This window comes from Sarcophilus harrisii, chromosome 1 (genome assembly GCF_902635505.1).
Source record: "Sarcophilus harrisii chromosome 1, mSarHar1.11, whole genome shotgun sequence".
Taxonomy (NCBI): Eukaryota; Metazoa; Chordata; class Mammalia; order Dasyuromorphia; family Dasyuridae; genus Sarcophilus; species Sarcophilus harrisii.
Window position 1 is genome coordinate 453,272,724 of NC_045426.1, and position 27,728 is coordinate 453,300,451.

Below are 27,728 nucleotides of genomic sequence, written 5' to 3' on the forward strand. Positions count from 1 at the left end.
TTTTATATCAAGCAAAGCCATAAATTATGAGTTACTATCCTCCCCAGTTGGATGATTAGGCTGGTTTACTTACCCAATCTAGATTCATGCTGTCAGATTGAGTTCCCAAATGTGTGACTGTGGGCACTCTGGGCAAGTCACTTGACTCCATTTACCTCAGTTCCTTATCTAGAAAATGGGCTTAAGTTACTCCAGTAACTTTGCCAATAAAACCAAAAAAATAGAATCATGGGGAGTCAGACACAACTGAATTGACTGAATGAAAGCAATACTGCCACTACAACTCACTTTCTGGATCCTACAGGCTGACATTGATGTGAAGAGAAAATATATCTATTACTCAAGTCTATAGCTACCATGTCCTGATCCCTTTGTGTCCTATTTAAGCAAATTTTCCAAGATGAAACCATTAAATCTTAATTATGAAACATTTACTACAAATAATGCAATAATACAACACAATGCTCCAATAAATCTGGATCACATTTTCTCACCAATGTATATGACATCAATGGAAAAGTGAGACCAAACTTAAAGAAACCTAATAGAAAATGAGTAGAAAATCAGTGTCTCTGGGGCAGCTCATAATTGTAGACTGCAGACCTTCATGCTCTTCTTAAAGAATAATATTTTTAACTAATCGGTAGTAGGATGAAGGCACTTCTCTGCTGGATGTGCTATTCAAACTGATTACTGGCTGTGTTCTAGGGCAGTATGATAGTCTTTTAGAGAAAGCAGTTTCCTTTACCTAAGATCTTTAGACCCATTTAGATCCTCCTTCTTGGCTGGGTCTGAAAGATTTTCTCCTCTGAAGCCATGGGTAATAGTAAAGGGCAAAGTAGGTCTTTCTTGTTACACATCAGAGTATTTTTTTCCTCCAGTCAGCTCCCAATAGCAGTGCTTTTTCTCCAGTCAGCTTTCAGGAAGCAATGCTTTCCTCCACTCATTTAAGCTCCTAGCAACAGATGCAAAATCAGCTTGTCCTAGTCAACTCAGCAGGGGAGCAATGCACGATCTAAGCTCCTTTCTCAGCAATCAGTTTGCCTAATTTTCTATGAGTTAGTAGTTGGCAGGTCTCAGCATCTTGCAAGCAGACTCACTTCTGAGCCTTTCCCTCAGCTGCTCTTGGTTGAGATCATCTCCAAAATATAGGGCCAATGACCCACTTCAATGTCTCCTTCCCCTTCTAAGAAGTATTCCAGAAAAGAGTTTATTAAACATTTTCTATTCACAACCTCTTTTCACCCAAGAAATTTTGTGTATATAAAATAGGTATACAAATTAAACATTTACCAATAATAAATCATAATTTAACAACCCCCACATTTAGTTACATGACCCCATATGGGGTTGTGATTTAATAGTTTAAGAAATTTTGTACTAGCACACTACTACACTTATACCAAACTCTTTTCTTCCAGACTGTAGAATCTCTCTAGTTCTGAGGTAGTTCCTTCCATTTTATATTAATTCTTTTAAGCTGACCAAACCTCCAAAAGTATTCCTATCTAACAAAGATAATTACTTGAAGAGTAATTTTGTGGGCAAAAGGGAAGGAACTAGTAAAGTAATTGACGATTTTTAAAAGAATAGGAAGATAATTGTGCAGGCAGTGTGTAAAAGAAAGTAGAAGGGGTTGAGATCAGAGATACAAGTAAAGAAGCTAATTTTGGCACTGAGGAGGGCCACATCTTCTTTAGAGACTGGTTAAAGGAGGAGAGAATTGGAACTACTAACTAGAGGATTTAACAGAACAAGACTAAAAAATCACTAGCTCCTTCATCCAGTTTAATGTGTGTGATCTCCAAGTTCCTCATATTCTGGATTGTCTTCTCTGAATGCAAATTAACAATGCCATTTCTAAAATGTGGTACCTAAAATAAAATAATCCAGTAAAGATTCTACCATTGCCAGAATATAGTTACTTAGTGCTGTTTTGCCCTTCTTAATAAAAGCTTTCATAGCTATCCAGCTTCATTCTTTCGGCCTTTTCCATCATGCTCCAATACCAGGTACCATCTCTTCCCATTTATTCCCACTTTTCACCTTTCTTTTGTGTATTGTCTTACCCCATTACAGTGTAAACTACTTGAGGGCAGGACCTTTTTTCATATTTGTATCCTCAGCAATTATCATAGTATCTAGTACTATGGTATATAGTAAGAACTTGATAAATATTTGGCTGCCAATCTACAACCACATTCGGTTTTTTGGCTACATTAAAAACTCTGGATATTTCAAATGAACTAGTCTTACTTTCCTCCCATCATCTAGTGCAGGGGTCCTCAAACTTGTTAAATAGAGGGTCAGTTCACTGTCCCTCAGACTGTTGGAGGGCCGGACTATAGTAAAAACAAAAACTTTGTTTTATGGGCCTTTAAATAAAGAAACTTCATAGCCCTGGGTGAGGGGAATAATCATCCTCAGCTGCCGTGTCTGGTCCATGGGCCATAGTTTGAGGACCCCTGACTAGATTCTAGTGTCTTCACTATTACATATATACTGTTGAAAAAAGATGGAAAAATCATGCAATTATCCCACTTTTCATAGTGGCTTTTCCAAATATTTTATGCCTCCTCAAATTTCCCATGGCTCCCCACTTCTATTCTTTCTCAACTGAGAACCTTGTTTTATATTTTCCTAAAATAATTGAGGCCATTTGCTGTGAGTTCCCTCTTCTTCCTAATCTCAAATTACCCAGATGCTTTCTGCCACTATTTCCTCTTTCACTCCTTTCTCACATGAAAAGGTAGCCCTACCTAACTGAATAAATAAAGATATTCCATTCTATCTTCTTTTGCAGACTTCCCCTTCTATTTCATCCCCAGTGTCACTTTTCTTTGAGCTTTTCCTGACTGCTGGCTGCTTCTCTACTGACTACAAAAATGATTGTCTTTCTCAAAAACCTCTCCCTTGATCCTTCCACCCTTGATAACTACAATGTTATCTACCCTTTGTGTTTAATCTCTTTTGAGCAAGCTACAATAAAATCTACAATGGGTGCCTCTACTTCCTTACCCTTACTCTCTCTACACTCTAGGTCAGAAGACCTCATCATTAAACTAAAACTACTCTTTCCAAATTTACCAATCATTTCTTAATTGCCAAAGTCAGTGGTCTTTTTTAGATTCTCATCCTTCTTGATCTCTTTGCAGCCTTTGATAATATTTTCTCTTTTACTCTCTTCTCTCCAGTTTTTCAGGACATATTTTTTCCCTAGTTTTCCTACTTTCTGATTGCTCCTCAGAATCTTCATCTGAATCTTCTTCTAGATCACACCTATAGGGCTTGGTCTCGGACCCTCTTCTCTTTTCCTTCTATACTATTTCATCTGATTTTATTAATCCCCAAAGATTCATTATCATTTTTATGTAGATAATTCTCAAATCTATTTATATGGCCCAAATCATTCTGCTGACCTCCTTTCTCACATCTTCAACTGCATGAGAGACATCTCCCACTGTATATTCAGTAGATATCTTAAATTCAACATGTCTAAAACTGAACTCATTATCTCTCCTTCTAAATCCTCTCTATTTCCAAATTACGCCATTACTAGCAAGGGTATCATTATCTTCTCAGTTCCTAGACTTACAACCTGGATGTCATCCTAATTCCTCACCATCTTTGATCCTTCATAATCAATCTGTTGCTAAACCCTATTTGTTTCACCTTTGCAGCATTTCTCAGATTTAATCACTTCACTCCTCTGATATTGATCCTACTGTGGTTTAGATCCTCATCTCCTGAAGTACTAGACTATTAATTGACAACTGGATTATGGTAATAGCCTGCTGGTTGATCTGCCTGACCCAAGTCTCTCTCCATTCATTTTATTCTTCATTTCAGCTGCCAGTGATTTTCCTAAATTGTAGGTCCAACCATGTCAATGAATTCTATTCAACAAACCCCAATGGTTCCCTATGACTTCCAGAATTAAACACAAATGCTTTGGAGTTCAAAAGCCTTTATAGAAGTTGCACACACACACACACACACACACACACACACACACACACACACAGGCGGGGGGGAGGGGAGAGAAAGAGAGAGAGAGAGAGAGAGAGAGAGTCTCCTTAAATCCTAAATTCTACCACATACTCTTTTTTGGTAACAATGTCCTTCTTGCTATTCTCTTTAAAAAAAAAAAAAAAAAAAGTCAAGCCATCTCTCAGTTCAGCATTTTCTCTGACTTTCCCCCATAACTGGAATATTCTCCCTTCTCATCTCAACCTCCTGGCTTCTCTAGTTAAAAGTTCTAGCTAAAATCCCACCTTCTACAGGAAGACTTTTCCAATCCCTCTTAAATCTGATGTTTTTTTTATCTTTTAATTATTTCCTTTTTATCTTGTATGTAGCTTGTTTATGCATGCGTTTTTACATGTTATCTCTTCTTTCCCTATTAAATGGTGAGCTCCCTGAAAGTGAGAATTGTCTTTTTTTTTTTTGTGAGTCACTTGTTAAGTGACTTGCCCATGGTCACACAGCTATTAAGTGTTAAATATTTGAGGCTACATTTGAACTCAGGTTCTCCTGACTTCAGGATTGGTCGTCTATCCACTGCATCATCTAGCTACCTCTTAGTGAGGACAATCTTTTGGCTTTCTTTGTATCCCCAGTGCCTCAGCACATAATAAGAGCTCAATAAATGCTTACTAAGTGACTTGCTGGCCCTTGTTCACTGTCCATTAGCTTGGCTATCTGAGGAATATGTAGTGATATAATAATTTTATATATTTCAACTATATTCATATGGGCAATAAATATTCTTCAATTATTCATTCTTGCCCATTTAAAGTTTTAGATGAATTTCTTTGGATTAGTCATGGATCTCACTGAAGCAATAGAATACAGTGAAAAGGGTGATAAATTTGCAGTCAGAAGATGTGACTTCAGTCCTTCATCCATCATTTTACCCAAGCAAGTTACTTTCCTGAAATCTACCTCTGTATCACCAGCTATTTTCAAAATGTATGTCTCATACACATCCCAAACTCAACAGGTCAAAAAAGAACTCCCAACCCATCCTTCTTCCTGATTTACCAACAGACACATCCAATATCCTTCAAGTCACCTAATTTCAAAGACTTAGCATTGTGTCTGACTCCACGCTTTCTCTCACCCTACATAACTGATCAAATATGTTAATTCCAGTTTTACAGTATTTTCTCACACATCTCCTTCTCTACTCACATGACCACCATTCTAGTTCAAGCCCTCAATGCTGCTCACCAGGACAATGGCAATAGCCTTCTAATTGGTCTCCCTGGCTCCAGTCCATTCTATCTTTCCAATTCATTCTCCACATATTTACCAAAGTAATTTTTCTACAGGACAAGTCAGATCATGTCCCTCTTGTCAATATATATGTACACACACACACACATATATATACACATATAGATTGATAAATACATACACACAGATGTATGTATATATGTGTGTGTATAAACCTGTATTATGAGTTTTAGGCATAAACCTTCCAGGAATAAATTTTATTAACCTAACATTATTCTAACTTTATGCATCCCTAGCTTAGAGAGAGAATTATCAAAAAATACATAGTAGTACCTCCATGTCCTCAAACATCATTCTATTCCATATTAATTTGAGGTAACATTTCCAGGCATTTTGAAAAAAAATGAGGTCACAATGTTGAAAAGCAGTTTGGAATTAATGTTCTATTCCATCAAATGGAGCAAGGGTTACTCAATAACTATCCCCTTTCCTGACAACTCACTTCAAATGTTCTCAAAAAGGACTATCCTAAGATCAACACTCTAATCCTTTCAGAATGGAAAAAGTTATTGTTATTAGGTGGGCTATAGGAGAAGTTCCTTCAGAAGATGAGGAAAGCAATGATAAGGTTTGTTGTTGTTCTGTCATTTTTAGTTATGCCAAATAAAAAGTATTTTTTGTTTTAAGTTTTGTTACCATCATTAATTTTCCTGAAATCTTATTGTTTTGTTTTGGGTTTTTTTGTTCTTGTGCTTTTACACATTTTCAAAAGAAAAAAGTCTAGTAAAGGACTTTGATGTAGGAGCATGCTTATAAATGTTTAATAATCAGTTCTCAAAATATATATATATATATTTCCCAGGCGGAACCAAGATGGCAGAGTAAAGGCAGGAACTTGCTCAACCTCTCCCCCAAACTGCTCCAAATTTCTTTAAATAATGACTCTGAGAAAATTTTAGAGCATCAGAACACCCAAAAAGACAGAGTAGAACATTTTCCTGGTGAAGACAGCTTAGAAGCTCAGCAGAAAAAGATCTGTTACATCAGGGTGGGAATCCAGTGTGAAATCCTGGGGCAGGGTGTACCAGCACAGCCCCAGACTCAACCCCAACCCTGGCCCAAACCAACTTCTGAATCAACAGCAGTACTGGTGATTTCCAGACCTCTCAGTCCAGAGGCAACAAAGAGGACCTGGAAGGTCAGCAGAAAAGGTGTGTGGAGCCAGATTGGGATCCCAAAATACAACCCCAATGCAGGCCCAGCCCCAGCCCCAACTCCCTCCTAGACCCCAGTGTCAGTGAGATGGGACTCTAAATCAGCAGCAATGCTGGAGGTTTCTGGACCCCTCAGCCCAGGGGCACCACGGAGGACTCAGAAAGTTAGTGGAGAGGGTCTGTGGCAACGGGGTAAGAATCTGGTGTGCAGTCCCAGCCCAGTCCCACATCAGCGGAGCTGCAGTCTTGATCAGCACACCAGATCTCACAGCTACAGTGGGGAAGGGACACAAATAACAACTCTAGGGCAGAAAAGAATGCTTGTGGTCAGATTGCTAGAAGGATTTCTGAAAATAGCTGCACAAACCTCCTGAAGCTTGGGACAGTGCACCCTCCACCCTGGAAACAGAGCCCTACTCTAACAAAGAGTTAAAAGCAGAGTAATGAGCTAGGAAAATGAGCAGAAACCAAAAAAAGTTTCTGATCATTGAAAGTTATTATGGTGACAAGGAAGATCAAAACACACACTCAGAAGATGATAACAAAGTCAAAGCTCCTACACCCAACACCTCCAAGAAAAATAAGAATTGGGCTCAAACCATGAAAAAACTCAAAAGAGACTTTGAAAATCAAGAGATAGAGGGGAAAAATTAGGGAAAGATTCGAGAGAAGTGTAAAAGGAAATTTTAAAAAGCTAATGAGTAGAAGAATACTTTAAAAAACAAAATTGACCCTTTGGGAAAGGAGATACAAAAGCTCATTAAGGGAAATAATCCCTTAAAAATAGAATTGAGTAAATGGAAGCTAATGACTTTATGAGAAATCAAGATACAATAAAGCAAAACCCCCCCAAAAATGAAAAAATATATAAAAAACCGTGAAATATTTCATTGGAAAAACAACTAACCTGGAAATTAGATTCAGGAGAGATAATTTTTAAATTATTGATCTACCTAAAAATCATGATTAAAAAAAAAGAGCTTAAACATCATCTTTCTTTTTTTTTTTTTAATTTAATAGCCTTTTATTTACAGGATATATGCATGGGTAACTTTACAGCATTAACAATTGCCAAACCTCTTGTTCCAATTTTTCACCTCTTACCCCCCCACCCCTCCCCTAGATGGCAGGATGACCAGTAGATGTTAAATACATTAAAATATAGATTAGATACACAATAAGTATACATGACCAAAACGTTATTTTGCTGTACAAAAAGAATAAGACTCTGAAATATTGTACAATTAGCTTGTGAAGGAAATCAAAAATGCATAAACATCATCTTTCAAGAAATTATCAAGGAAAACTGTCCTGATATTTTAGAACCAGATGGTAAAATAGAAATTGAAAGAATCCACTGATCACCTCCTGAAAAAAAATCCCAAAATGGAAACTGCCAGGATTATTATAGCCAAATTCCAAAACTTCCAAGTCAGGGAGAAAATGTTGCAAGCATCCAGAAAGAAACAATTTCAAGTATAGTGGAGCTGCAGTCAGGATAACACAAGATTTAGCAGCTTCAACATTAAAGGGCGAGGGCTTGAGATATAATATTCTGTAGAGTAGTAGAGCTAGGATTGCAATAAAAAATTATCTACTTAGCAAAACAGTATAATCCTTCAGAGGAGAAGGTGATCGTTCAATGAAACAGAATTTTTCAAGGCTTCATGATGAAAAGACCAGAGCTGAATGGAAAATTTGATTTTCAAATACAGGACTCTGGAAAAGCATAAGGAGATAATCAGGAAAGTGATATCATAAGGGACTTAATAAGGTTTATCTGTTTACATTCCTACATAGAAGGATGATACTTGTAATTCTTTAGAACATTCTCATTATTGTGGCAGTTAGAAGGAGTATATATATATATATATATATATATATATATATATATGTATATATAGACAGAGAGCTATATATAGCGCTCTGTATCTAGAGGTGTGAGGAGAAGTTCCCTCAGAAGATGAGGAAAGCAATGATAAGGTTTGTTGTTGTTCTGTTCCTTAATTGTAGATGGGGATAAGGGAGAGAACCTAGAACTCAAAAATCTTAAAGATCAATTTTTTTTAATTGTTTTGAATATAACTGGGGGAAACATTAAATTAATTAATTTTAAATATATATATAATTTGCATGATACACTTTAAGCTTAATCTGCATTGTCAATATTTTCTTAAGTCTAAACAACCAACAAAACAATAAATCAAGTCTTGTTTTGTAGAGTTTGCTAGACAAGGTATAAATGTTCATGCTGAAAATTTAAAAATCAACTCTCACAACCTAATCCTAGCTGACTCCAACTCACCTTAGTTTTAGGTGGGAAAATGTTTATTAATATTTTCAGTTCAAAGTATGTTTGTGACATGTAATATATGTGTATAATATGGGAAAAAAAGCCCTGTAATGTACCATTGCAATCCCCTACTCAAGAACTCCAGACATCCTTTATTATTTGTGGGGTCAAATATAAATTTTTTAAATTAATATTTAAAATCCTTCACAACCTGACCCTAAGCTATCTTTTCAGCATTTTTTATTCTATGGTAAAGACAGACTGCCTTTCTTCCTGTTATCTCCCATTTCCATGTTTTGTTTTGTTTTGTTTTACTAAATGTCCCCTGGAATGAAATCCCTCTTCATGTGCATCTCTCCTAGAATCCCTTGTTTCCTTCAAAATTCAATTCAAGTATCACGTTCTACATAAATTCTTTTCTGCTCCCCTCTCCAGAAACTAGTCCCATGCAATAACAAACTAAGAATTTCCATCTTCTGGTGCATACTTTTTCCTATAACTTCAGTCTCAAGGGAAGTAGTCTCAAAACTTAGTTCAATTCCTACAAAACACTGGTTCCACTAAGTCCACATCCAAAGGCAGCATCACTGCTGTATGAATCCTCCCTTCAGCTTTTGTTCCAATAGGTCCAAAAGGTCGCTCCAAAAATGACTCTTTGTTTCTCCAGTCATAGATGGTGTGTTGACTGCAAAATATAGCTATATTCTTTGACTCCTGGATTCCTGTAGATAGGTTTCCCAATCTTTGAAATACCCTTCACTTAGAATGAAAAGACAAAGGAGGCACCATTTTTCAGGGACCATATGATCTCAGAGGTTGGGGAAAGGCCCTAAGACCCTTCCCCAAAAACATGGTCTCTCATTGGAGATGATGAGAGAAAGACTCACTGAGCTCCCTCAGATACAAGAAGCAAGGAGACAGTCAAAACTGATTCTTACCTTGTTTCAGTTCAATGAAAAAGCCTCTCTTAATCACATAGGCCAAAAGAACCAGATGCAGAATGTCCACACCATTCTTCATAATCTCTCTAAGACACTTCTCTTACACATTACCACAATTTTCCTAGAAGCCATCTCCTCAGTGTCTTCTATGGGGAAAGATTGCATCAACCAAACAATATGATGGAATCTGCCATATTCCCAATGCATTTGTAAATCTTATGTGCATGCATATAATTATATATGTATATCCTGTCTCCCCTGATTGAATTTAATCCTCCTAAAGGAACCATTTCTTTTTTGTCTTTGTATCCCTGTATCTAACATAATGTGTAGAACATAGTAAGCACTTAATAAATCCTTATAGACTGATTCATTGATTCACTAAAGTAAGTTAGCCTCTAACTTCAGTTTTCTCATGTGTAAAATGAGAAGATTAGATTAGATGGTCTCTAAATTTCCTTCCAGCTTTAAATCTATAATCCTATAAACGTGGGATTCTGGGACTTGATACAATCAACACAATACCATCCCCAAAGAGGAGTATCTGGAGAACTTCACCATATTTATGCTATCCCTCTTAAGATATCTTTTTGATAGCAGTGAACATTTTTGTGAGTTGTTTTACACTTTATATATTTTTAAAATATGTCAGATTTATTTCTCAGGTTGTATCTAGCAAAAAATCTTGTATCATCGTAATATAAATACAGCAGACACCTAGTTGGAGGAGACCCTGCTTCATTTTATTCTCCCAATTCACCTTTTTTATAATCAACAATCAACAAATATTGCAGGATTGTGAATTCTCTGTGCTTTTCAGTTAACTGTGTATATAGCTTGATGCAGAAAAGCATTTATGAAAACCTTCTTGATCCTTTTCGGAACCGCTTATTTAAAAACAAAATAGAATAAAAAACTCTACTGTCACATTTTCTCTAACAGGCATGGTCTTTATTGGTAGTCGTGGTGTTTTTTTTTTCATTTGTAAGTTTCTTAGAAGATGATCCATAAGAAGTTAGAAAGGAAAAAAAAAAAAAACACTTAAAAGTCTAAGGAATTGTTTTTACCAGAACAACATAAAATAAATAGAGAGCTACAGTCTTCATAACAGAACTCTAAGCCTTTTGATTTCACAAGACCAAAATTAACAAGCAAATTCTCTTTTCTGATCTGCACTGCAGATCTCAATTATATATGCTGTACTTGTTCTGCATGTGGGGACAGAGAAAAGGATTTGGCCCTCCTCCTGGCTATTGTGCATTTGTTTCTTTAAACTGAGGAAAACTAACAGCTTGGACTTTCATGCTACTTTAGCAGACTGATAAAGTAGATGTATCCAGGTCTTGTCCCTACACAATGAATACTTTTTTATCTTATTTTGTTTCCAAATATTGAGTATGTCATTTTCACATGTTTCAAGCATATGCCACTCTAAAATCCCAGAATTCTGATCCCCTGCTCTTCTGAAATGCTACAAATATACTTGAGTTGAATATGCCTGAAGCCAGATTAAAACCAACCTCCAAAGGGTTCTTATTTGTCATCTATAAAGCAGAAATTGTGTGTTTTCTGTGGAATTTAAAAGTCCTTTCTTTGTATTTGAAAAGTACTCTTCAGTCAAAAATATAACTTAAACCTAGATTCAAGAGTTTTAAAGCTACAGTTGAGTAGTGCAGTGGATAGGTTCCTGATCTTGAGATCAGGAAGATCTGAACTCAAATTCTCTCTCAGATATTTACTAACCATGTAACCATGTATAGCAGCCATATTCCAGTAAAATTGTCTCAACAGATGGTCTAAAGCAGGTTGAGGATCGAATCCACTGATGAATTAAGGAATGTCTAAGACCCTAAGCATGTAAAGACTTCCTTCTGCAGAATGGATGAATAAGAATAATTAGTTCCAACTGCCATGAAGGTGGCTAAAACCCTTAGAAAGCCAAGGTCATCCACTTCCTTCCAGACCATTGTCAGTCATCTTGAATTTTATTCTGTCATTGGACTTTGATGACTCAGAAAAAGAAAATGAGACTGACAATTTTGCTCAAATCTGTCTCCCTTAAATCCAATTCATGGATAAGTCAATACATCATCTTGTGATGTCATTCATCCTCTTTGAAAATTTAGGACAAACAACAACAGTTATGTAACTCTGGACAAGTCACTTAATCTCTCTCAACCTCAATTTCCTCATTTAAAAAATGGTGATAATAATAGCACCTACTTTATGGGGTGGTTGTGAGAATCAAATGAGATGATATATATAAAGATCATGGCAAACCAGAAAATGCTTCAGAAATGCCAGCTATTATCATCATTGTTATTATTTAAATTAACACCAATGCCATTCTATGTTCTGCATATCTTATCCTTCAGAGTTAAATTATTATCTCGTCATAGGATTAATACCTGGGCTTGGGGATTGGAAGTAAAGGGAAGATCTAATTCTGCATTATATTGCTACTTTATGGGTGACAAACAGCATTAGCAGATTAAAACTAGGCATAATATCCTGTAGCAGTGTCGAAGTGCCTAACACGCTTATCAGACATCATTAAATGAGACCAAGGCTGACTTTTTTACCCAAGTGGAATACAGTTTATATAACTTGTGGTGAAGAAATAAAATGCCTGCTTATTTAGAGTCCATTTCCAAAGATTTAAGTAACACTCTGGACCTCCTGAAGCTATTGTTTCTCTCTCTGTGTGTGTGTTTTTTTTTTTTTCTCCCTCCAACTCTCTCAATGGCCAGATTCTGCTCGATATACCTGCTCATAGCAAGTTTCTGCTACATTACTCTGCAGAAACCCCTTCTTAAAGCACTTTCTCCTCCCGGAAATAAATAGCAGTTCCATCTTTTTAGGGCAAAAGCAAAGGAATAAGATGAGGGTGTTGCTACTATTTACCTCAGCAGTACCTTAGTTTACATGACAAACAAAAATCAGACTGGTTATTCCTTTTTATCTTTTTCTAAAATTTATGTAGTATTTTATTTTTCCTTAGTTATATGCAAAAAATTTTAATATATGCTTTTAGAAGCTTGAGTTCCAAATTCTTTCCCTTCCCTTCTCCCTACCCTCTCCTTCATTGAGAATGTAGGCAATTCAATATAGGTTATGCATGTATAATCATACAAAACATGTCCATAAGTTATGTTGTGAAAGAAAACATAGATTTAAAAAAACCTCAAGAAAAATAAAGTTTAAAAAAGTATGCTTCAGTCTGCATTCAGACACAATTAGTTCTTTTTCTGGATATGGATAGAATTTTTCATTACATGTCCTTCAGAGTTGACTTAGATCATTGTATTGTTGAAAATAGTTATGTCATTCATAGCTGATCATCTAACAATACTGCAGTTACTTTGTACTCATGGAAGTCTTCCCTTTTTCTGAGAGCATCCTTTCTGAGAGCTCATCATTTCCCATAGCACAATAGTATTCCATCATCATTACATGCAACAATTTATTTAGCCAATCCCCAATTAATGGGTATCCCCTCAATTTCCAATTCCTTGACCTCAGGGAAAAAAATGCTATAAACATTTTTTTATATATAGGTTCTTTTCCCTTTTGGTTTTTTATCTCTTTGGGGATATAGACCTAATAGTGATATTGCTAGACCAAAGGGTATGGCATGGTTTTGAAACCTTTGGGCAAAGTTCCAAATTGCTCTACAGAATGGCTGAATCAGTTCACAACTCCAATTATCCATTGATGTCTCCTTTTTTTTCCACATTCCCTCCAACATTTGTAATCTTCTTTTTCTTTCCTGTTAGCCAATCTAATAGATAGATGATAATACCTCAGGATTGTTTTAATATGCATTTCTCCTACCAATATTTAGAACATTTTTTCAAAAATATGACTATAGGCAGCAATGGTTATTTCATTTAAAAATTGTTTTTATTTTTTGATCATATATTAATTGAGGAATGGATCTTATTTTTATAAATTTGACTCAATTGTCTATATGTTTAAGAAATAAGGCCTTTATCAGAGAAAACTGAAATTATGATTTCCCTTTTTGAATTATCTTTTTATGCTTTTCTTGAGTGTTGTATTTGAAAGTCAAATTTTTTATTCAGCTTTGGTCTTTTCATTAAGAATGCTTAGAAATCCTTCATTTCATTAAATGTCTATTTTCCCCCTGAAGGATTATATTCAGTTCTTCTGGGTAGATGATTCTTGGTTATAATTCTAGCTCCTCTACTCTCTGAAATATCATATTCCAAGTCCTCTTATTCTTTAATGTTGAAGCTGTTCAAACTCCTACTATCCTGAGTGTAGCTCCACAGTAGTTGAATTGTTTCTTTCTGGCTGCTTGTAATATTCTCTCCTTCACCTGGGATTCTGGAATTTGTCTCTAATATCCCTCTTATGTCATTTTAAAAACTTGTCAAAGAGTTTTTGTTCTTTACTTTTTTATTTTACTTTTGCTCATCTAATGTGCGATTTCCCTTCAGGTAAGCAGTTATTCTTAATTTCTTGAATACCCCAATATTTAAACTATTGTATATCCTCTCAATTTCTTTATTTCTGTTGACAATCTTGCCACCATTATCTCAGTGACTCACACTGAAACCTCAAAATTATCTTTGACCTCTCCTTTCTAAATCCAATTAACGCCGAGTCCAATGGACTCTCTCTAAAATACCTTTTAAACTATTTCCTCTTCAATACTCATATTGCTAGTTCAAGTCCAAATTTAACTATTGTGTATCCTTTTAAGACTTTTCCCATTTGGTAAGACATTTTCAAGTTACAACCCCAAATTTGTACAAAATATCAAAATTATAATACTTAAAGAATGCAGACTGCAAACTTACTCTCATGAATAATGAGTATGAAAAAATTTTGAAAACAAAATTGATATTTTAAAAGTAATTTGTTAAAGTCATTTATTACTAGGACTCATTTATGTCCTTGGAGAGGCAGGGTTATATTCTGGTATAAACAAAGGCTCCAAAGTCAGTAGGGAACACCTTCCCCGAAGGTCATTACCATGTTTTTCTGATAACATATTATTTAGATAACCCATTTCTTGTTCTGTTAATCTGGGTAGATTCTATTTTTTGTAACAGTTTCCTCTAAGTTACCTATGCCATCATAAGATTTTCTTTCCATCATCATAAAATGGCAAACCTCTGTGACTCTTCTCTTAACCTAAGTTCCCCACACCAACTGTCCCACTTTAGAAGAGATCCAATCCTAGGAAGGGCTGAAATTATCAAGATCAGAGAAGCTGCTTGGAATAGATGTGAAGTTCTTTGTTGATGAGAATTGTACCCACCACCCTTTACCACTACCTCTCAAAAAGCATGCCATCTTGAAAAATATATTTAAACTGATGCTGTTCCCTATCCCCAAATGTAGACTGACTTTAACTTCCACTGGATCCCCCATTCAATCCTCACATGCTCTTTTTCTGCAGCATTTACTGTTAAAAAAGGCAGTGGGCTGGTTGTCATATGTCAGCAGTTGATCATTTCTATGGTTTAGTGAGAGACATCCTTCTTCAACATCTCGTGAAAAATTCAGAGAGAAGGAGTTATATTTCAAACATGTTACAAAGACAAGAAGAAAGAGAATGAAAATGGAAGTTGTCTTCCCTGTTCAATTCTACTAGTGGGGAGTGGGCGATCCTCTAAATACAAATACCACTAGATACTATGACAAGACAGAGATAAAAACAGGTGGCTTTGCTATTCCAAAGAACCCAAATCCTTCATCATGGAGTCACATGTGTCCCCCAGAAGTTGCCTAGGAAGCTCAGCACACTCTCCATAGGATGACTCCTAAGGTCTATCCCAGTTCATTCTCTAATTAAACCCCTAATAATTTTTTTTTGTTATGCAAAATGAGGATTTGGTTTTATGGAAGAAAGAGGAATGTGATTGTTACTAACTGTAGAAAAATTGAAATACTGCCAAAACAAATATATTATCTTTAAAGGTTATCAGAGAACTCCAAAGCCTCCCAAAGCATTTTATTTATATAACACTAAAGGGAATAGTTTCATCACAGTCCAACCTGAAACACAAGACCACTCTGAAGAAACAGCTCTATAACAGTACTGATCCCTATATACCATGGTTTGAGGACCAGCCACATCTGAGAATCAACAATAAGTCAACCTGAACTGTCTCTTCAGTCTGTCTGACTTTCATATCCACTTTCAGTCCAGAAACCCCACTATAATTCTCAAACATCCTACCCTCTGGGCACAATTTATTACTGTTACCGTACCACCTCTCTCCTCTTAATCTGCTTTTTGCCCTCACCTTGATTTCTCTCCATTATAGTTTACCTGTTCAACAATGTACTGTCCTCTACCCTTGAATTTTTTGCCCCTTGATTTTCCTATTACTTTCTAATCTTAAGGTACCCTTACCATTCACTTCCTGTATTCCTATTCCCAAAATGTCAAATCTTTGCCTTCATAGTGGGTCAGGAAGTAGGATTAATTTGTAGAAAATATAGGGATTCATATTGACTCAATAAAAAGATCTTTCAAAAATGGAACAAACTGTTTTGTGAGGAAGTTATTTCCCCATCACTAGAGATTCTCTTAGTTTTTTTCAGCTCTGAACCAATTATGCTATGATGTCTAGTCTCTGAAATTCTGTAACAGAATATAACCTCTCACCATGGGAATTAGTTTGATTGCTTTGTAGAATTAGCTCAACCCAAGTATTGCAGGTTTATTTTGGAACTTACAAGACACCTCATCAGATAAATTTATTTTCTCCTTTGTCACCCCCCAAAAAACCCATTCCCTAATAAAAAGACAAGAAGTAGCCATTCTATTAATGGCTACTTCATATTGAATCAAAATCTACTAGTAGCTAGTCACTATTAGGATTACCACAGCATTACACATGGGGAATTAAATTCTGTCCTTTGTTAATTTTCTGAGAGTTGAAAACTTGGATGAATTGCTTTGTGATAACTGTTTCTGAAAACAAAAAATAGTGCCACAGAAATGATAAGTTTTGTTTCTCTGTGCCCTGCCCCCTTTGTTGTGTGTGTGTTTTTTCCCCCAACTTGTAGATGAAGGGGCTTCCTTTCACCCTTGTGACGATACATACTGTGGGCCTTTTCCTGAATCTGAGCCAGAGGTGAAGGCTGTAGCTCACTTTCTCCGAAAACGCAGGAAGCACATCAGAGCCTACCTCTCCTTCCATGCTTATGCACAGATGTTGCTCTACCCCTACTCTTATAAATATGCAAAAATTCCCAATTTCAGCTGTGTTGTAAGTACCTAACTTCGTGTGAATATATATGTGTGTGTGTCTGGTTTTTTGTGTATTCATTCTGCAATGGGTAACGTGGCCTTTGTAGCTCTTTTTCTGATTTTAATATAGATTTTAGCCATAATCATATGCTTTACCTATTTGCATTCTTATCACAAGTTTGAGAAAAAGGTCAGCCTGGATTTGATTAGTTTTGTAACCTCTGTCACAAATCCAGGAGGGTAATTAATTTTATTGGGTAAATAATTGTAACTGTATTATAATGCAATTGTAATTAATTAAAAGTAAATTATAATTAATAAGATTTAATTACTCAGTAAATGCTACCAAATCCCTGGATATATCTATCCAAAAACTTGCCCATATAAAAATGAAACTCCTATACATAGAAGTAATTTGAATTTTTTAAATTAGAACTTTTAAAATATATACTCATGGTATAAGATCCGCTACTGTTGCTAGCAATGGAGACAAATTCAGTATAAAATAGGTCCATTTTATATGCACATTTTTAATACTAGGAAGATAGACTCACTTGCAACCTTCCCCATAATCTTCTTTCTGAATGTCCTTGTCATGTCTCTTTTGTGCCCCAATGAAAGGGACTTAGTCACTCAAGTATCAAAAGGAATTTCCTATCAATCAATCTTACCTCTAAGCTATGGATCCCAAGGATGCTGTTTTAGTAAGACTCCATTGCATTGTCTTAATTAGAAAAGTCTCCAAATAAAAATAGTCTTTGTACTTTAACTATTAACATTTGCTATTAACTATTAGCAAATGCCCAAGTGGACTTTTATCTTTATAAAGTACTAATCCCTTAGACATTTTGTTCTATTATATTTAACCTTGGCCAAGATTCAGGGTTCCTCATTCCAATGGCTCTACAATGGTTATTAGAAGGGATTTTGTCCTTTTGGATATCATCATTTGTCCTCATGGAAAGTAAACTCTCTATACATATCCTTCAAATCTCCTTCTGAAGAGTCCAGCTTCTTATCTCCAAAAGTCTACACTACTGTGTTTATTTTCATTTTACTGTAGTGAAAAGAATATTGGCTCTGGCGTTAACAAACCATGGTTCAAATTACATCTCTAAAAAGAATACTTTAAAAATAAAATTAAATAAATAAAAAATTAAAAGAATACTTATTTGATCTTGGGCAAGTCATTTAACCACCTTTGTTTTCAGTTTCCCTTGAGTCATTTTTATAAAAATGAATGGGTTAGACATAGATTAAGAGTTCTTAACATGGAGTCTGAAAACTAACTCCCCGCCCTGGATTTTCATAGATAGATTGGGAGGGGGGGAGAAAGGGAATTATATTTTGACTTTCAAAAATCTTTAGTTTCCCTTTCTAATCCTGTGTATTTTGTTTTCTGCGTTTAAAAACAGTATTCAGAAAAGGGATCCACTGGCTTCCTCAGACTGCCTAATGGGTCCAAAGCAGGAATAAGCTAAAAAATACCTAGACTAGATGATAACTAAGGTCCCTTTCAGTTCTAGCCAGAGCTCTGATCCTACAAGTTCATTTTTTCCTACTTCTAATATTGTTCACACATCTATGCCATGCCTTTGTTTCCTTCATTCATCCTTCAGTGTCTTATTAAGCAATTTTCCACTACTCATCCACCTTGGAGATAGTAGTCTCTGGTGTTCAATTAAGACAAGATAGATTCGGGTTAATGATTTTTAATTGTTTAGGGATTTAATTTGTTCATAGCTATCTTGAGAAAACTATATTTAGATCCTTAATTCCAAACTATAAAGAAAGCATGGCTGGGTGCAAACCCCATATTTGACACAATAAGGTGTGGTGCTGCACAAATCACTTAATTTCTATGTTTCTGAAGTTAGCCGTTGGTAATGGTAGTTTAAGGAGTGTGGGCAGAGCCTGAAGAATATAATAAGCCCCGATGTTTGTAACTATTGTAACTGGCTAACTGCTGAAAAGTGGCCCAGAGATTTATATATCTATATTCATTAATCATGCCTTTCTATCACATCAATTTCAAGTCAAAATTGTGTTTATATTTCTCACATACACACAAACATCTTCCTCTCTTCCAATTTCCTTCTCTGGCTTAATGTCACCACTATTCTCTCCATGAGTAAGGCTCAAGTTCGGGGAGTTATCCTTGGGCTTTCCCTTTCAATTTTATTTGACACATTCATTAAGCACCCACCATGTGCCAGGCACTATTTTTGGCAACAAGGACAAGAGTTCTGCCTTTGAGGAACTTGAGTTCTCCTAGAAAGATAGCGCTTGTACATAGAAAAATCCAAAATAAGCAAAAATAATGCAAAATATTTTCAAGAGGGAAAGCATATGGACAGGTGAGGAATTCAGGAAAGGTCTCAAGTAGGAAGAAGAAGCTAAGTTGTCCTTTGAAATAAGTGAGAAGTTGTTTAAGGCAGAAGTAAAAAGGAGATACAGTCTAGGCAGAAAATATATAAAAGCTTGAAGAAAAAAGCGAGAAAATTATATTGAGAACAGAATATACATGACTGGATAGGTAGATGGAAGCTTGGGGGCAGGAGGGAAGGAGTTAATGGGAAGTAATAGAGATAGAAAAAGAAAATAGAAAGGAGCATCCATAAAACATATTGTTTTATTGGTCAGAAAGGGATACAAATATTTTTGCTACCTTGTTAAATTTAGTATATACTTTTAAAACAAGCTGTACCTGACAGAGGTTCCTAGTTTCACGTACAATGTTGTTCTCCTTTGTCTATGGAAACTTCATTTTTAAAAGTAGAGAAAGGAAAGGAAGAAGGAAGTTATATTGTGGAGATATTTAAATGTAAAAATGCCAAACTTTGAATTATTTTCCTAAAGGAGTTAATTCTCTGGAAATAATTGTATAAGGAAGTGACCCTCTCAGATCTGTGTTTTAGGAAGATCAGTTTAGGAGGTTTATAAAGTGTGGATGGAGAGGGGAGAGAGAAAAACAAGAACACATTACCCACACTCAAATCCAATCAGTTAGCAAGACACATCAACCTTAACTCTGCAATTTCTTTTTTTACATTCTTTTCTTTCTTTTACCTGCACAACTAATATTCAGGTCCTTGTTAACTATTCTTGGGCTAATGCATATCCTCAACTATTTTCCTTACTTCCAGGTCTATCCTATAGTCATAGACTCATAAATCTTAGAACTTGAAAGGATCATATGGTTGAAACCTATCATTTAACAAATTTGGAAACTGAGACCCAAGAGATAAATTACCTGAAATGATCATATAGGTGGTAAATAGCAGAGCCAGAATTTGAATGCAGCTTCAATCCACTAAATCCAATGCTCTTTGCATTCTCTCCATCCTTCATGTTATAGCCAAAGTAATCTTTTTAATGTGCACAGATCTGACCACACAATCTTATCTACTCAGAAATCTCTGGTGCCTTTCCTCATACCTTATCTAATATAATACAGATTTCTCATCCCAGACAACTACACTCCAATTTAATTTATTCTAACCTACCTTTCCATCCTGATCCAATGGAAAAATATTTTCAAAACATTAAGCACAGTACTTGGCACAAAATAGGAACTTAATAAATGCTTGTTTCCCTCCCCTTCCTTTATGACACTATCCTCCCTCTGAGTACTCAGTGTTCTAATTAAACCAGACTGTTTCTTTCATACTTTTAAAATCCATTTCCAGGGACCTATTTGCCATTCTTTGAACACAATACTCTATCTCCCAACTCTATGCATTTCCATTGGATCTCCTCCATGCTTGGAATGCACTTCTTCTCATCTCCAACTCTTAATTACATTGCCTTCTTTCCAGACAGCTCAAATCTCATCTTTAGCAGACTTTCCCATTCTCCCCAGGTTCAAGCCTTTCCCTTTAAGATTATCTTCCATATACTCTGTATATATCTTGTATGTGCCTAATTATTTATATCTCTACTACTAAAATGTAAGTTCCTTAAGAACAAATGCTTTACTGACTTTTTTGTAATTCCTAGCACTTAACACAATGCCTGGCACATAATAATTGCTTAATAAATGCTTGTTTATTTATGGCTCCCCATTCTTTTCAGTCCTTTTCCCTCCTCTTTGTCTGTAAACACATTATTTTCCAGTGATATCACACACATACACACACACACAGATACACACAATTTTCCACATATTAAAATCCTTTCCTTCCCTTTAAAACATAGCTCATATAGCCCAGCTTTAATAAAATCTTGCCTGATTCCTCTGGTATGAATGATCTCTCTATATCTCTGATCTCTCACACTATTGTTTGAACTCTTTGCCTGTCATATTAAAGACACCTTATACTTAACTTGCATATTTATTTTATTTCTCCTACCATATTGCATGTTCTTTAATGACAAGTATACTATGTCTTATTTCAAATTACAATACTCACAACAATGCATTGCTCCTAGTGGGCAATTATTAATCTACTTAAACTGAAGACAGAAACACTTTAGTCCAATCCAGCAAATAATACCATGTTGCCAATGACTCTTCGATTTAAGTATTAAATTATTCAATGGTGATTTGAAACTAGAGGGTTGTGCACTGGTATCAATATACCTCTTTTCCTCCAACTTGACATATAACACCTCCATTAAACTCTGTGTTGAAACCATATGTTTTACAATACTTTAAATGATGAATTACAAACAGTTAGGATCTTTTAGTAACTGCTACTTTTTTCCAGCTTTTAGCATTTCTGTGATTTATTTTTGATACTACCACTAGTATAGATGGTGAATTTGCAGAAAAACACGTAACTTGTAGTTCACACAAGACTGTTGGCGGGGAAGTGGAAGAAGATTATCCCGAGTACATTTTGTGGGGGCTGGAGTAGGGAATTCTGAAATGAGCTCATACACACACACACACACACACACACACACACACACACACTGATTTCATCACCTGTAGCAGCAGATCATTACTTGTCACTCGCTAAAACACAGTCTTGTTTGTCATTTAAATGTTTCATTCTTCCTTAGATATACTTAAAGGTATAGTTCTGCTTTATGTTTCAGAGTCCATATGGACTGTGGACTCCCTGGGACATGGTGGGATATAGTTGGGAAATCTTAAAATTTCAAGGTTCAAGTCCTACTTCTGATACATAGCCTCAGGAAGCTCTTTCTAAATGAGAAATTACAGAGGAATTGCTCATCTGTATGGGGAGTTCCAATACCAAGAGTTCCCTACATCAATGATGTCATTTTCATAGGTCTAAAAAGGAAGAAAGGAAGGAAGGAAGGAAGGAAGGAAGGAAGGAAGGAAGGAAGGAAGGAAGGAAGGAAGGAAGGAAGGAAGGAAGGAAAGAAAAAAAGAAAAAAAGAAAGAAAGAAAATATCTGTCCCTTATTCCTAGAGAGTCTTGTCAATCCATTTGTAATTTATAGAGATATTTTTCCTACCCTGATTCTCTTGCTGATTTAGCATGGGTCTTTAGAGGAAGTCTTTATATTTTTCTCCCTTAATAAAGAGAAATCAGTTCTATATGCATGTACCAGTATGACCTAGATTTACTAGGTCACTCAAAAATATTTTTCTAACTGAGGTCTAGGAATTTAACTCCTATGCAACAAGGATTTTGTGCATGCTTAGCTGTGACAATTGAAATAATAAGGAATTTTAAAACATTTGTTGGCAAAACTTGTTGCTTTTATAATATTTCAAACTTTGATATCATCATACTATATTCTGTATTAGTAATAAAGTATGAATCAAAAGTGTGTCAGTATATCTAAAGATTAATGAGGTTAGTAATGTGAAATTCTAATGTTCTTCCACACATAGGAATCTGCAGCTTATAATGCTGTTATTGCTATTCATTCAGCATATGGGGTTCGCTATAGACATGGACCTGCATCAAGCACATTGTGTAAGTATCATGTGAGAATATCCTGGGATTGGTTCTTTTAACTGACTTGTTCTTAGAAAAGAATTACATGTCCCTTTAAGTGAGTTTTGAAGCTGCTAAATTAGCTAAGGAGGGAGAAAAAGGTCTATATCTAATGAGTTTTGTATTATTCTGACAAAAATTTCCCTTAACAGTTTAAAGAGCTTCAAAGCAGAACATATTGTATGCAGGTATGAATGGAAAGGGAACAAAAACCTTATAACTACAGAAAGCATTCAACTGAGCTTGTAAAGTTCTGAACAGCCCTAAAACCTTCAAGGAGAAGCTCACTGAGTAAATATCCCAGCATTTAAGAAAATATCCCTTTTATTTTCACCCATTTCCCATCATTCTTATGAAATTCTATATCCCAATAGCTGCTGCAGCAAAAGAAATTTTATTCTATGTGGTGAATTTTCTTAAAATAAGAAAAGGTTGGATGTGGTATAACGTGATGATAACAATACTGGATTTATAGTCTTACTCTAATCATCTGTTTGACATTGAGTAAGTCACTTAATCCCTTTAAGTCTCAGCCTATTCTTCTTGGACTAGGTGATCCCTAGTCAGCTTCAAAATACTTGTCTTTTATGACTCTAAAATGCATCAAAAATCTAATTCAGAAATCTCTCTTGGAAAGCATCAAAGGTATGTACACACACACACACACACACACACACACATATATATCCATATATGTGTGTCTGTGTATGTGAGAGAGATAGGGGGAGGTGGTCCACACTGATTGACTTTGAATAATGTGACTGAGGGCAGCAAGTGATACAGTGGAAAAAGTGCTGGGTCAGGAGACCTGAGTTCAAATGTGACCCGAGACAGTAGCTGGGTGATCCTGGGTAAATCCATTAACCCTGTTTGCCTCAGTTTCTTCATCTGTAAAATGAGCTGGAGAAGGAAATGGCAAATTACTTAGTGGTTTTACCAAGAAAATCCCAAATGGAATCATTAAGAGTTGGACATGCCTGAAAATACTGAACAACAAAAAATATAATTGACTTCCCTTGAGTATGATCCAATCAGATACACATGAAACATTCAAGGGTACAAGAATGCAAAGATAAAAACAAAACAGGGGAAAAAATAGAATGGTTTCCAACTTCCAGAAGCTTATACTATAAGAAGATAAGGCATTTATACAGATAAATCTATATGTGGTAATCTGAGGAAAAGGGAATGAGTATTAACAACTCAGGTAATTAGATCTCTTCAGCATATTCTTCCTGTACTAAGTTTCACTTCCCTTTTTCCCACTTTCCCATTTTTCAAACATTTATCCTGGTTGAGAAACTGGGAATGTTTGAATAGTGGTCATCCTAAAGATATATTCCCTACCCCTACCCCAGCTTTCTATCACTACAAATCTTTAAAAGGAAAATTTTATATAAAGAATACCTTCCTGAGGCAGGTAGGTTGTGCAGTGGATGGAATCAGGAAGATCTGAGTTCAAATCTAGTTTAGAACACTTACTAGCTATGTGACCCTGGGCAAGTCACTTAATCCTGATTGCCTGAAAGGGGAAGGAGGGAAGGGATGGAGAGAAAGAAAGAGAGAGAAAGAGAGAGACAGAGAGAGATTATATTCCCAATTAATATTTAATAATAGCTAATATTCATATAGCATTCATGGGGCTCATAGGATCACAGATTTAGAACAAACAGGGACTTCTGAAGTTATCAAGTCCAAACCCATTATTTGACCAGAGGGCCAAAGTATCTTGTATGAGGGCCCACAGGTGGGAAAGTGATACAGCCTTTGGCTTTCTAGCCCTTCTCACTGTACCTCACTGCCTCTTGGGGTGAAAAAGGGAAATCTATTGTCAGAGCAGCACAAGGATGTAACTTCAGTTCTCTGGCTACTTTCTGTAGCCCCAGTAAGCCTCTGATCTACAGAGTTTGGCAGCCTAGCCTCACCATTAGCTAAAATAGAATTGCTGAAAAGCAGCAGTCATTTAATCATCTGCCTCACAAAATGGTGGCATTCCTATCTCAAAACTGGATGCCCCCTAAAAAGTTGGATGATTTTGTATAAAAATGCAAAATTTTATTTTTTACACAGTATAAAAATACATGGGAAGTGCCATTTAGCAGAGAGGTGGTAACCTATATGTCCAAAATGAGGTAAATGATGTCAGACCCAAAAAAGTTTGGGTTTTTCATTTTTTCTGTTCTCGTTTCACTATATTTCTTTGTTCCAAGAAAAGATTGGCGTTCAGGAGTTGGGACTAAGGACATAGATTATAGATTTAGAATTGGAAGGGATATTGGAGATTATCTAGCAGCTAGCCTAAATTCCTCATTTTATATGTGAGGAACTAAGCCAAGAGAATTTAAGTGACTTGGCCAGTGTCACACAGCTAGTGTCTCTGAAATGGGCTTTGAACATCAAGCCAGTCTTCTTAACTCTAAATCCAGCATTCCATTCACTGGTGCTTTTTAAAAAAGCATCAATAAAATCTTTGGGTTTTTTTTTAATATGAATAGAAGTATTACTTCAAGTAAGAGTTATATAGGTTTCAGTCTAAAAATTAGCTGACTACTCCCTCTTGAGAACAAGGAACTTGATTTTTCTCATGAAAACAAGATTGTCAGGATTCATTACTTGCTTAAAAAACAGGGATATACATCATTTTGAAAATTTTCCAGGTTCTTCCATAAGAAGAGCATGAACCATACTAATCATTTTTTTTTTCTTCTAGATGTGAGCTCTGGCAGCTCAATGGATTGGGCTTACAAAAATGGAATACCCTATGCATTTGCATTCGAACTGCGTGACACTGGGCATTTCGGATTTTTGCTCCCAGAGTCTCTAATCAAGCCAACATGTACAGAGACAATGCTGGCAGTGAAGAATATCACAATGCATCTGCTAAAGAAGTGTCATTGAGAGATGTCACTAAGGGCCAGATCTCAGTGAGAGCGAACACATCACCCTTGTCAGGACTATTCTCAGCAAGGGCCTTGCTTTGCTTTTTCAAAACTGTTTGCAATTGACTGGTGGTTTTGTTGTTTATTTGTTTGCTTGTTTTAAAATAGACACATACCCTGCTTAACATGAATTCCCATGAAAATATATCTGTTCATTAATTTTAAAAGTTGTTTATCAAGTTTCTCAGCTCCCCTGAAATGGGAAATAAGCTAAGAATTTGGCCCTAATATCAGATCCTCAATTAGGAGCCACATTGTCATCCAGTTTACTTTAAAAGAAAACATTATCTCTGAGGCCAGATTTTATAAAGGAGAAAAAAAAGAAAGCTCATCTTGTCTTCTCTTAGTTTCAAGGCAGCTCGTAACATATTTAGCAATAATTAATCTTTAATAAATCTTGTACTCCCATTTGAGACCAATGCTACCTGTTCAGCTATGTTTTTAATCATTTACTACTGGGTTTTTTTTTTAAGTGTAACTCAGCTTCCCCAGTCTTGGGAAACAGCCAGTTTACAGAAGAATGTAAACTTCTGACCTGAAACTGACCTGTAAAGGACTGGGACCAACTATAATTCATTTTTATTTTTAAATTAAAAGTTTTACTAAACATTTAACATTGAATGTCCATGCACCTAAATCTGTTTAGCAATTATTGATACCTGTATCAATTCATTTCAATGCAAAAAGTTACTCCCTCTTAGTCCCTATGAATATTCCTTTTTTATTCATTCTTATTCACTTTTGTTTCATACATATAGCCTAGAATATACACTATTCTCTTGACTGTTTTTTTGCTTTATGTTACTTCATAAAGCTCTTTCCAAATTTCTTTATATTTCTTATCATTATCGGTCTTAATTAGAATATTTCTTTCATTAATATACCATAATTTATTTAGCCATTCCACTATTGTTAACTGACTGCCCTATTGTTCCATACACCATTACTATAACTTTCAAAACACCCTTTCCTAGTCATTTCTCCAAAACACAATATTGCCTCCCCTAATTAGAATTTAGATTCCTTGAGAATGGGGAGAGGGAGGTTCTGTTTTGCTTTTGTATTTTTTATCCCCAGTGCTTAGCACAGTGTCTACAACATAGCAACTGCTTTAAAAATGTTGTTTATTCTTTCATAATCATCCAGTATTTATATTGCTCTAGTTTTTTGCACATCAGATATAAGATATCCAAAAGAGCAAAATGAAGGAATTATCATGTCATCTGTCTGTGGAGACACAGAAAATAATCTTAAATACAAAGACACAGAGGATGAGTAAGATGATGAGGACCACAAGTATGACTAAAGAATTAACTTCATAGTCCACAGTGGACTGCCTACATATTGGTATAGTGGATGCCTGGAGTCAAGAAGCTTTATTTCTTGAGTTCAAATCTGTCCCTAATCATTTACTAGTGTTTGGACAACTCACTTAACCCTGTTGGCCTCAGTTTCCCCATCTATAAAATGAGCTGGAGAAGGAAGTGACAAACTACTCCAGTATTGACTCAGTCTGGAGTCAAAAAGCTTTATTTCTTGAGTTCAAATCTGTCCTTAATGATTTACTAGTGTCTGGACAACTCACTTAACCCTGTTTGCCTCAGTTTCCCCAACTATAAAATGAGCTAGAGAAGGAAGTGACAAACTACTCCAGTGTTTGCCAAGAAAATCCCAAGTGGGATCACAAAGAGTCAGAAATAACTGAAAAAAGACTAAACAACAACAATATATATATATATGGCACAGAATTTCTATTCATTGGATATTGCAGTGGTATTCCATTAAATCAAGTTTGTGCAACGTTTCATTTCTGGAAATCTTTCCTTCTGAGCAAAATAGAACTTACCTTTCTTGAATGCAACTTACTTTTGAATTTGATTCTGGAGGAACATTGTGACACCTTTCTAAAGGACTATATTAGAAAAAAGACCTATGATTTCATCAGTGCAAGA

General features: G+C 35.7%; 1 protein-coding gene across 1 annotated transcript in view; it reads left to right on the top strand.

Annotated features, from left to right (window-relative positions):
• Positions 1–27,230, top strand: part of CPA6 (carboxypeptidase A6) — a 105,652-nt gene extending 78,422 nt beyond the window's left edge. Inside the window, exons 7-9 of the mRNA XM_031946535.1 lie at positions 16,737–16,939; positions 22,732–22,816; positions 25,548–27,230. Of these exons, the coding sequence (XP_031802395.1) occupies positions 16,737–16,939; positions 22,732–22,816; positions 25,548–25,735 (476 nt within the window). The 3' untranslated portion in view covers positions 25,736–27,230. The remainder of the gene's footprint in view (positions 1–16,736; positions 16,940–22,731; positions 22,817–25,547) is intronic.
• Positions 27,231–27,728: the final 498 nt, after the last annotated feature.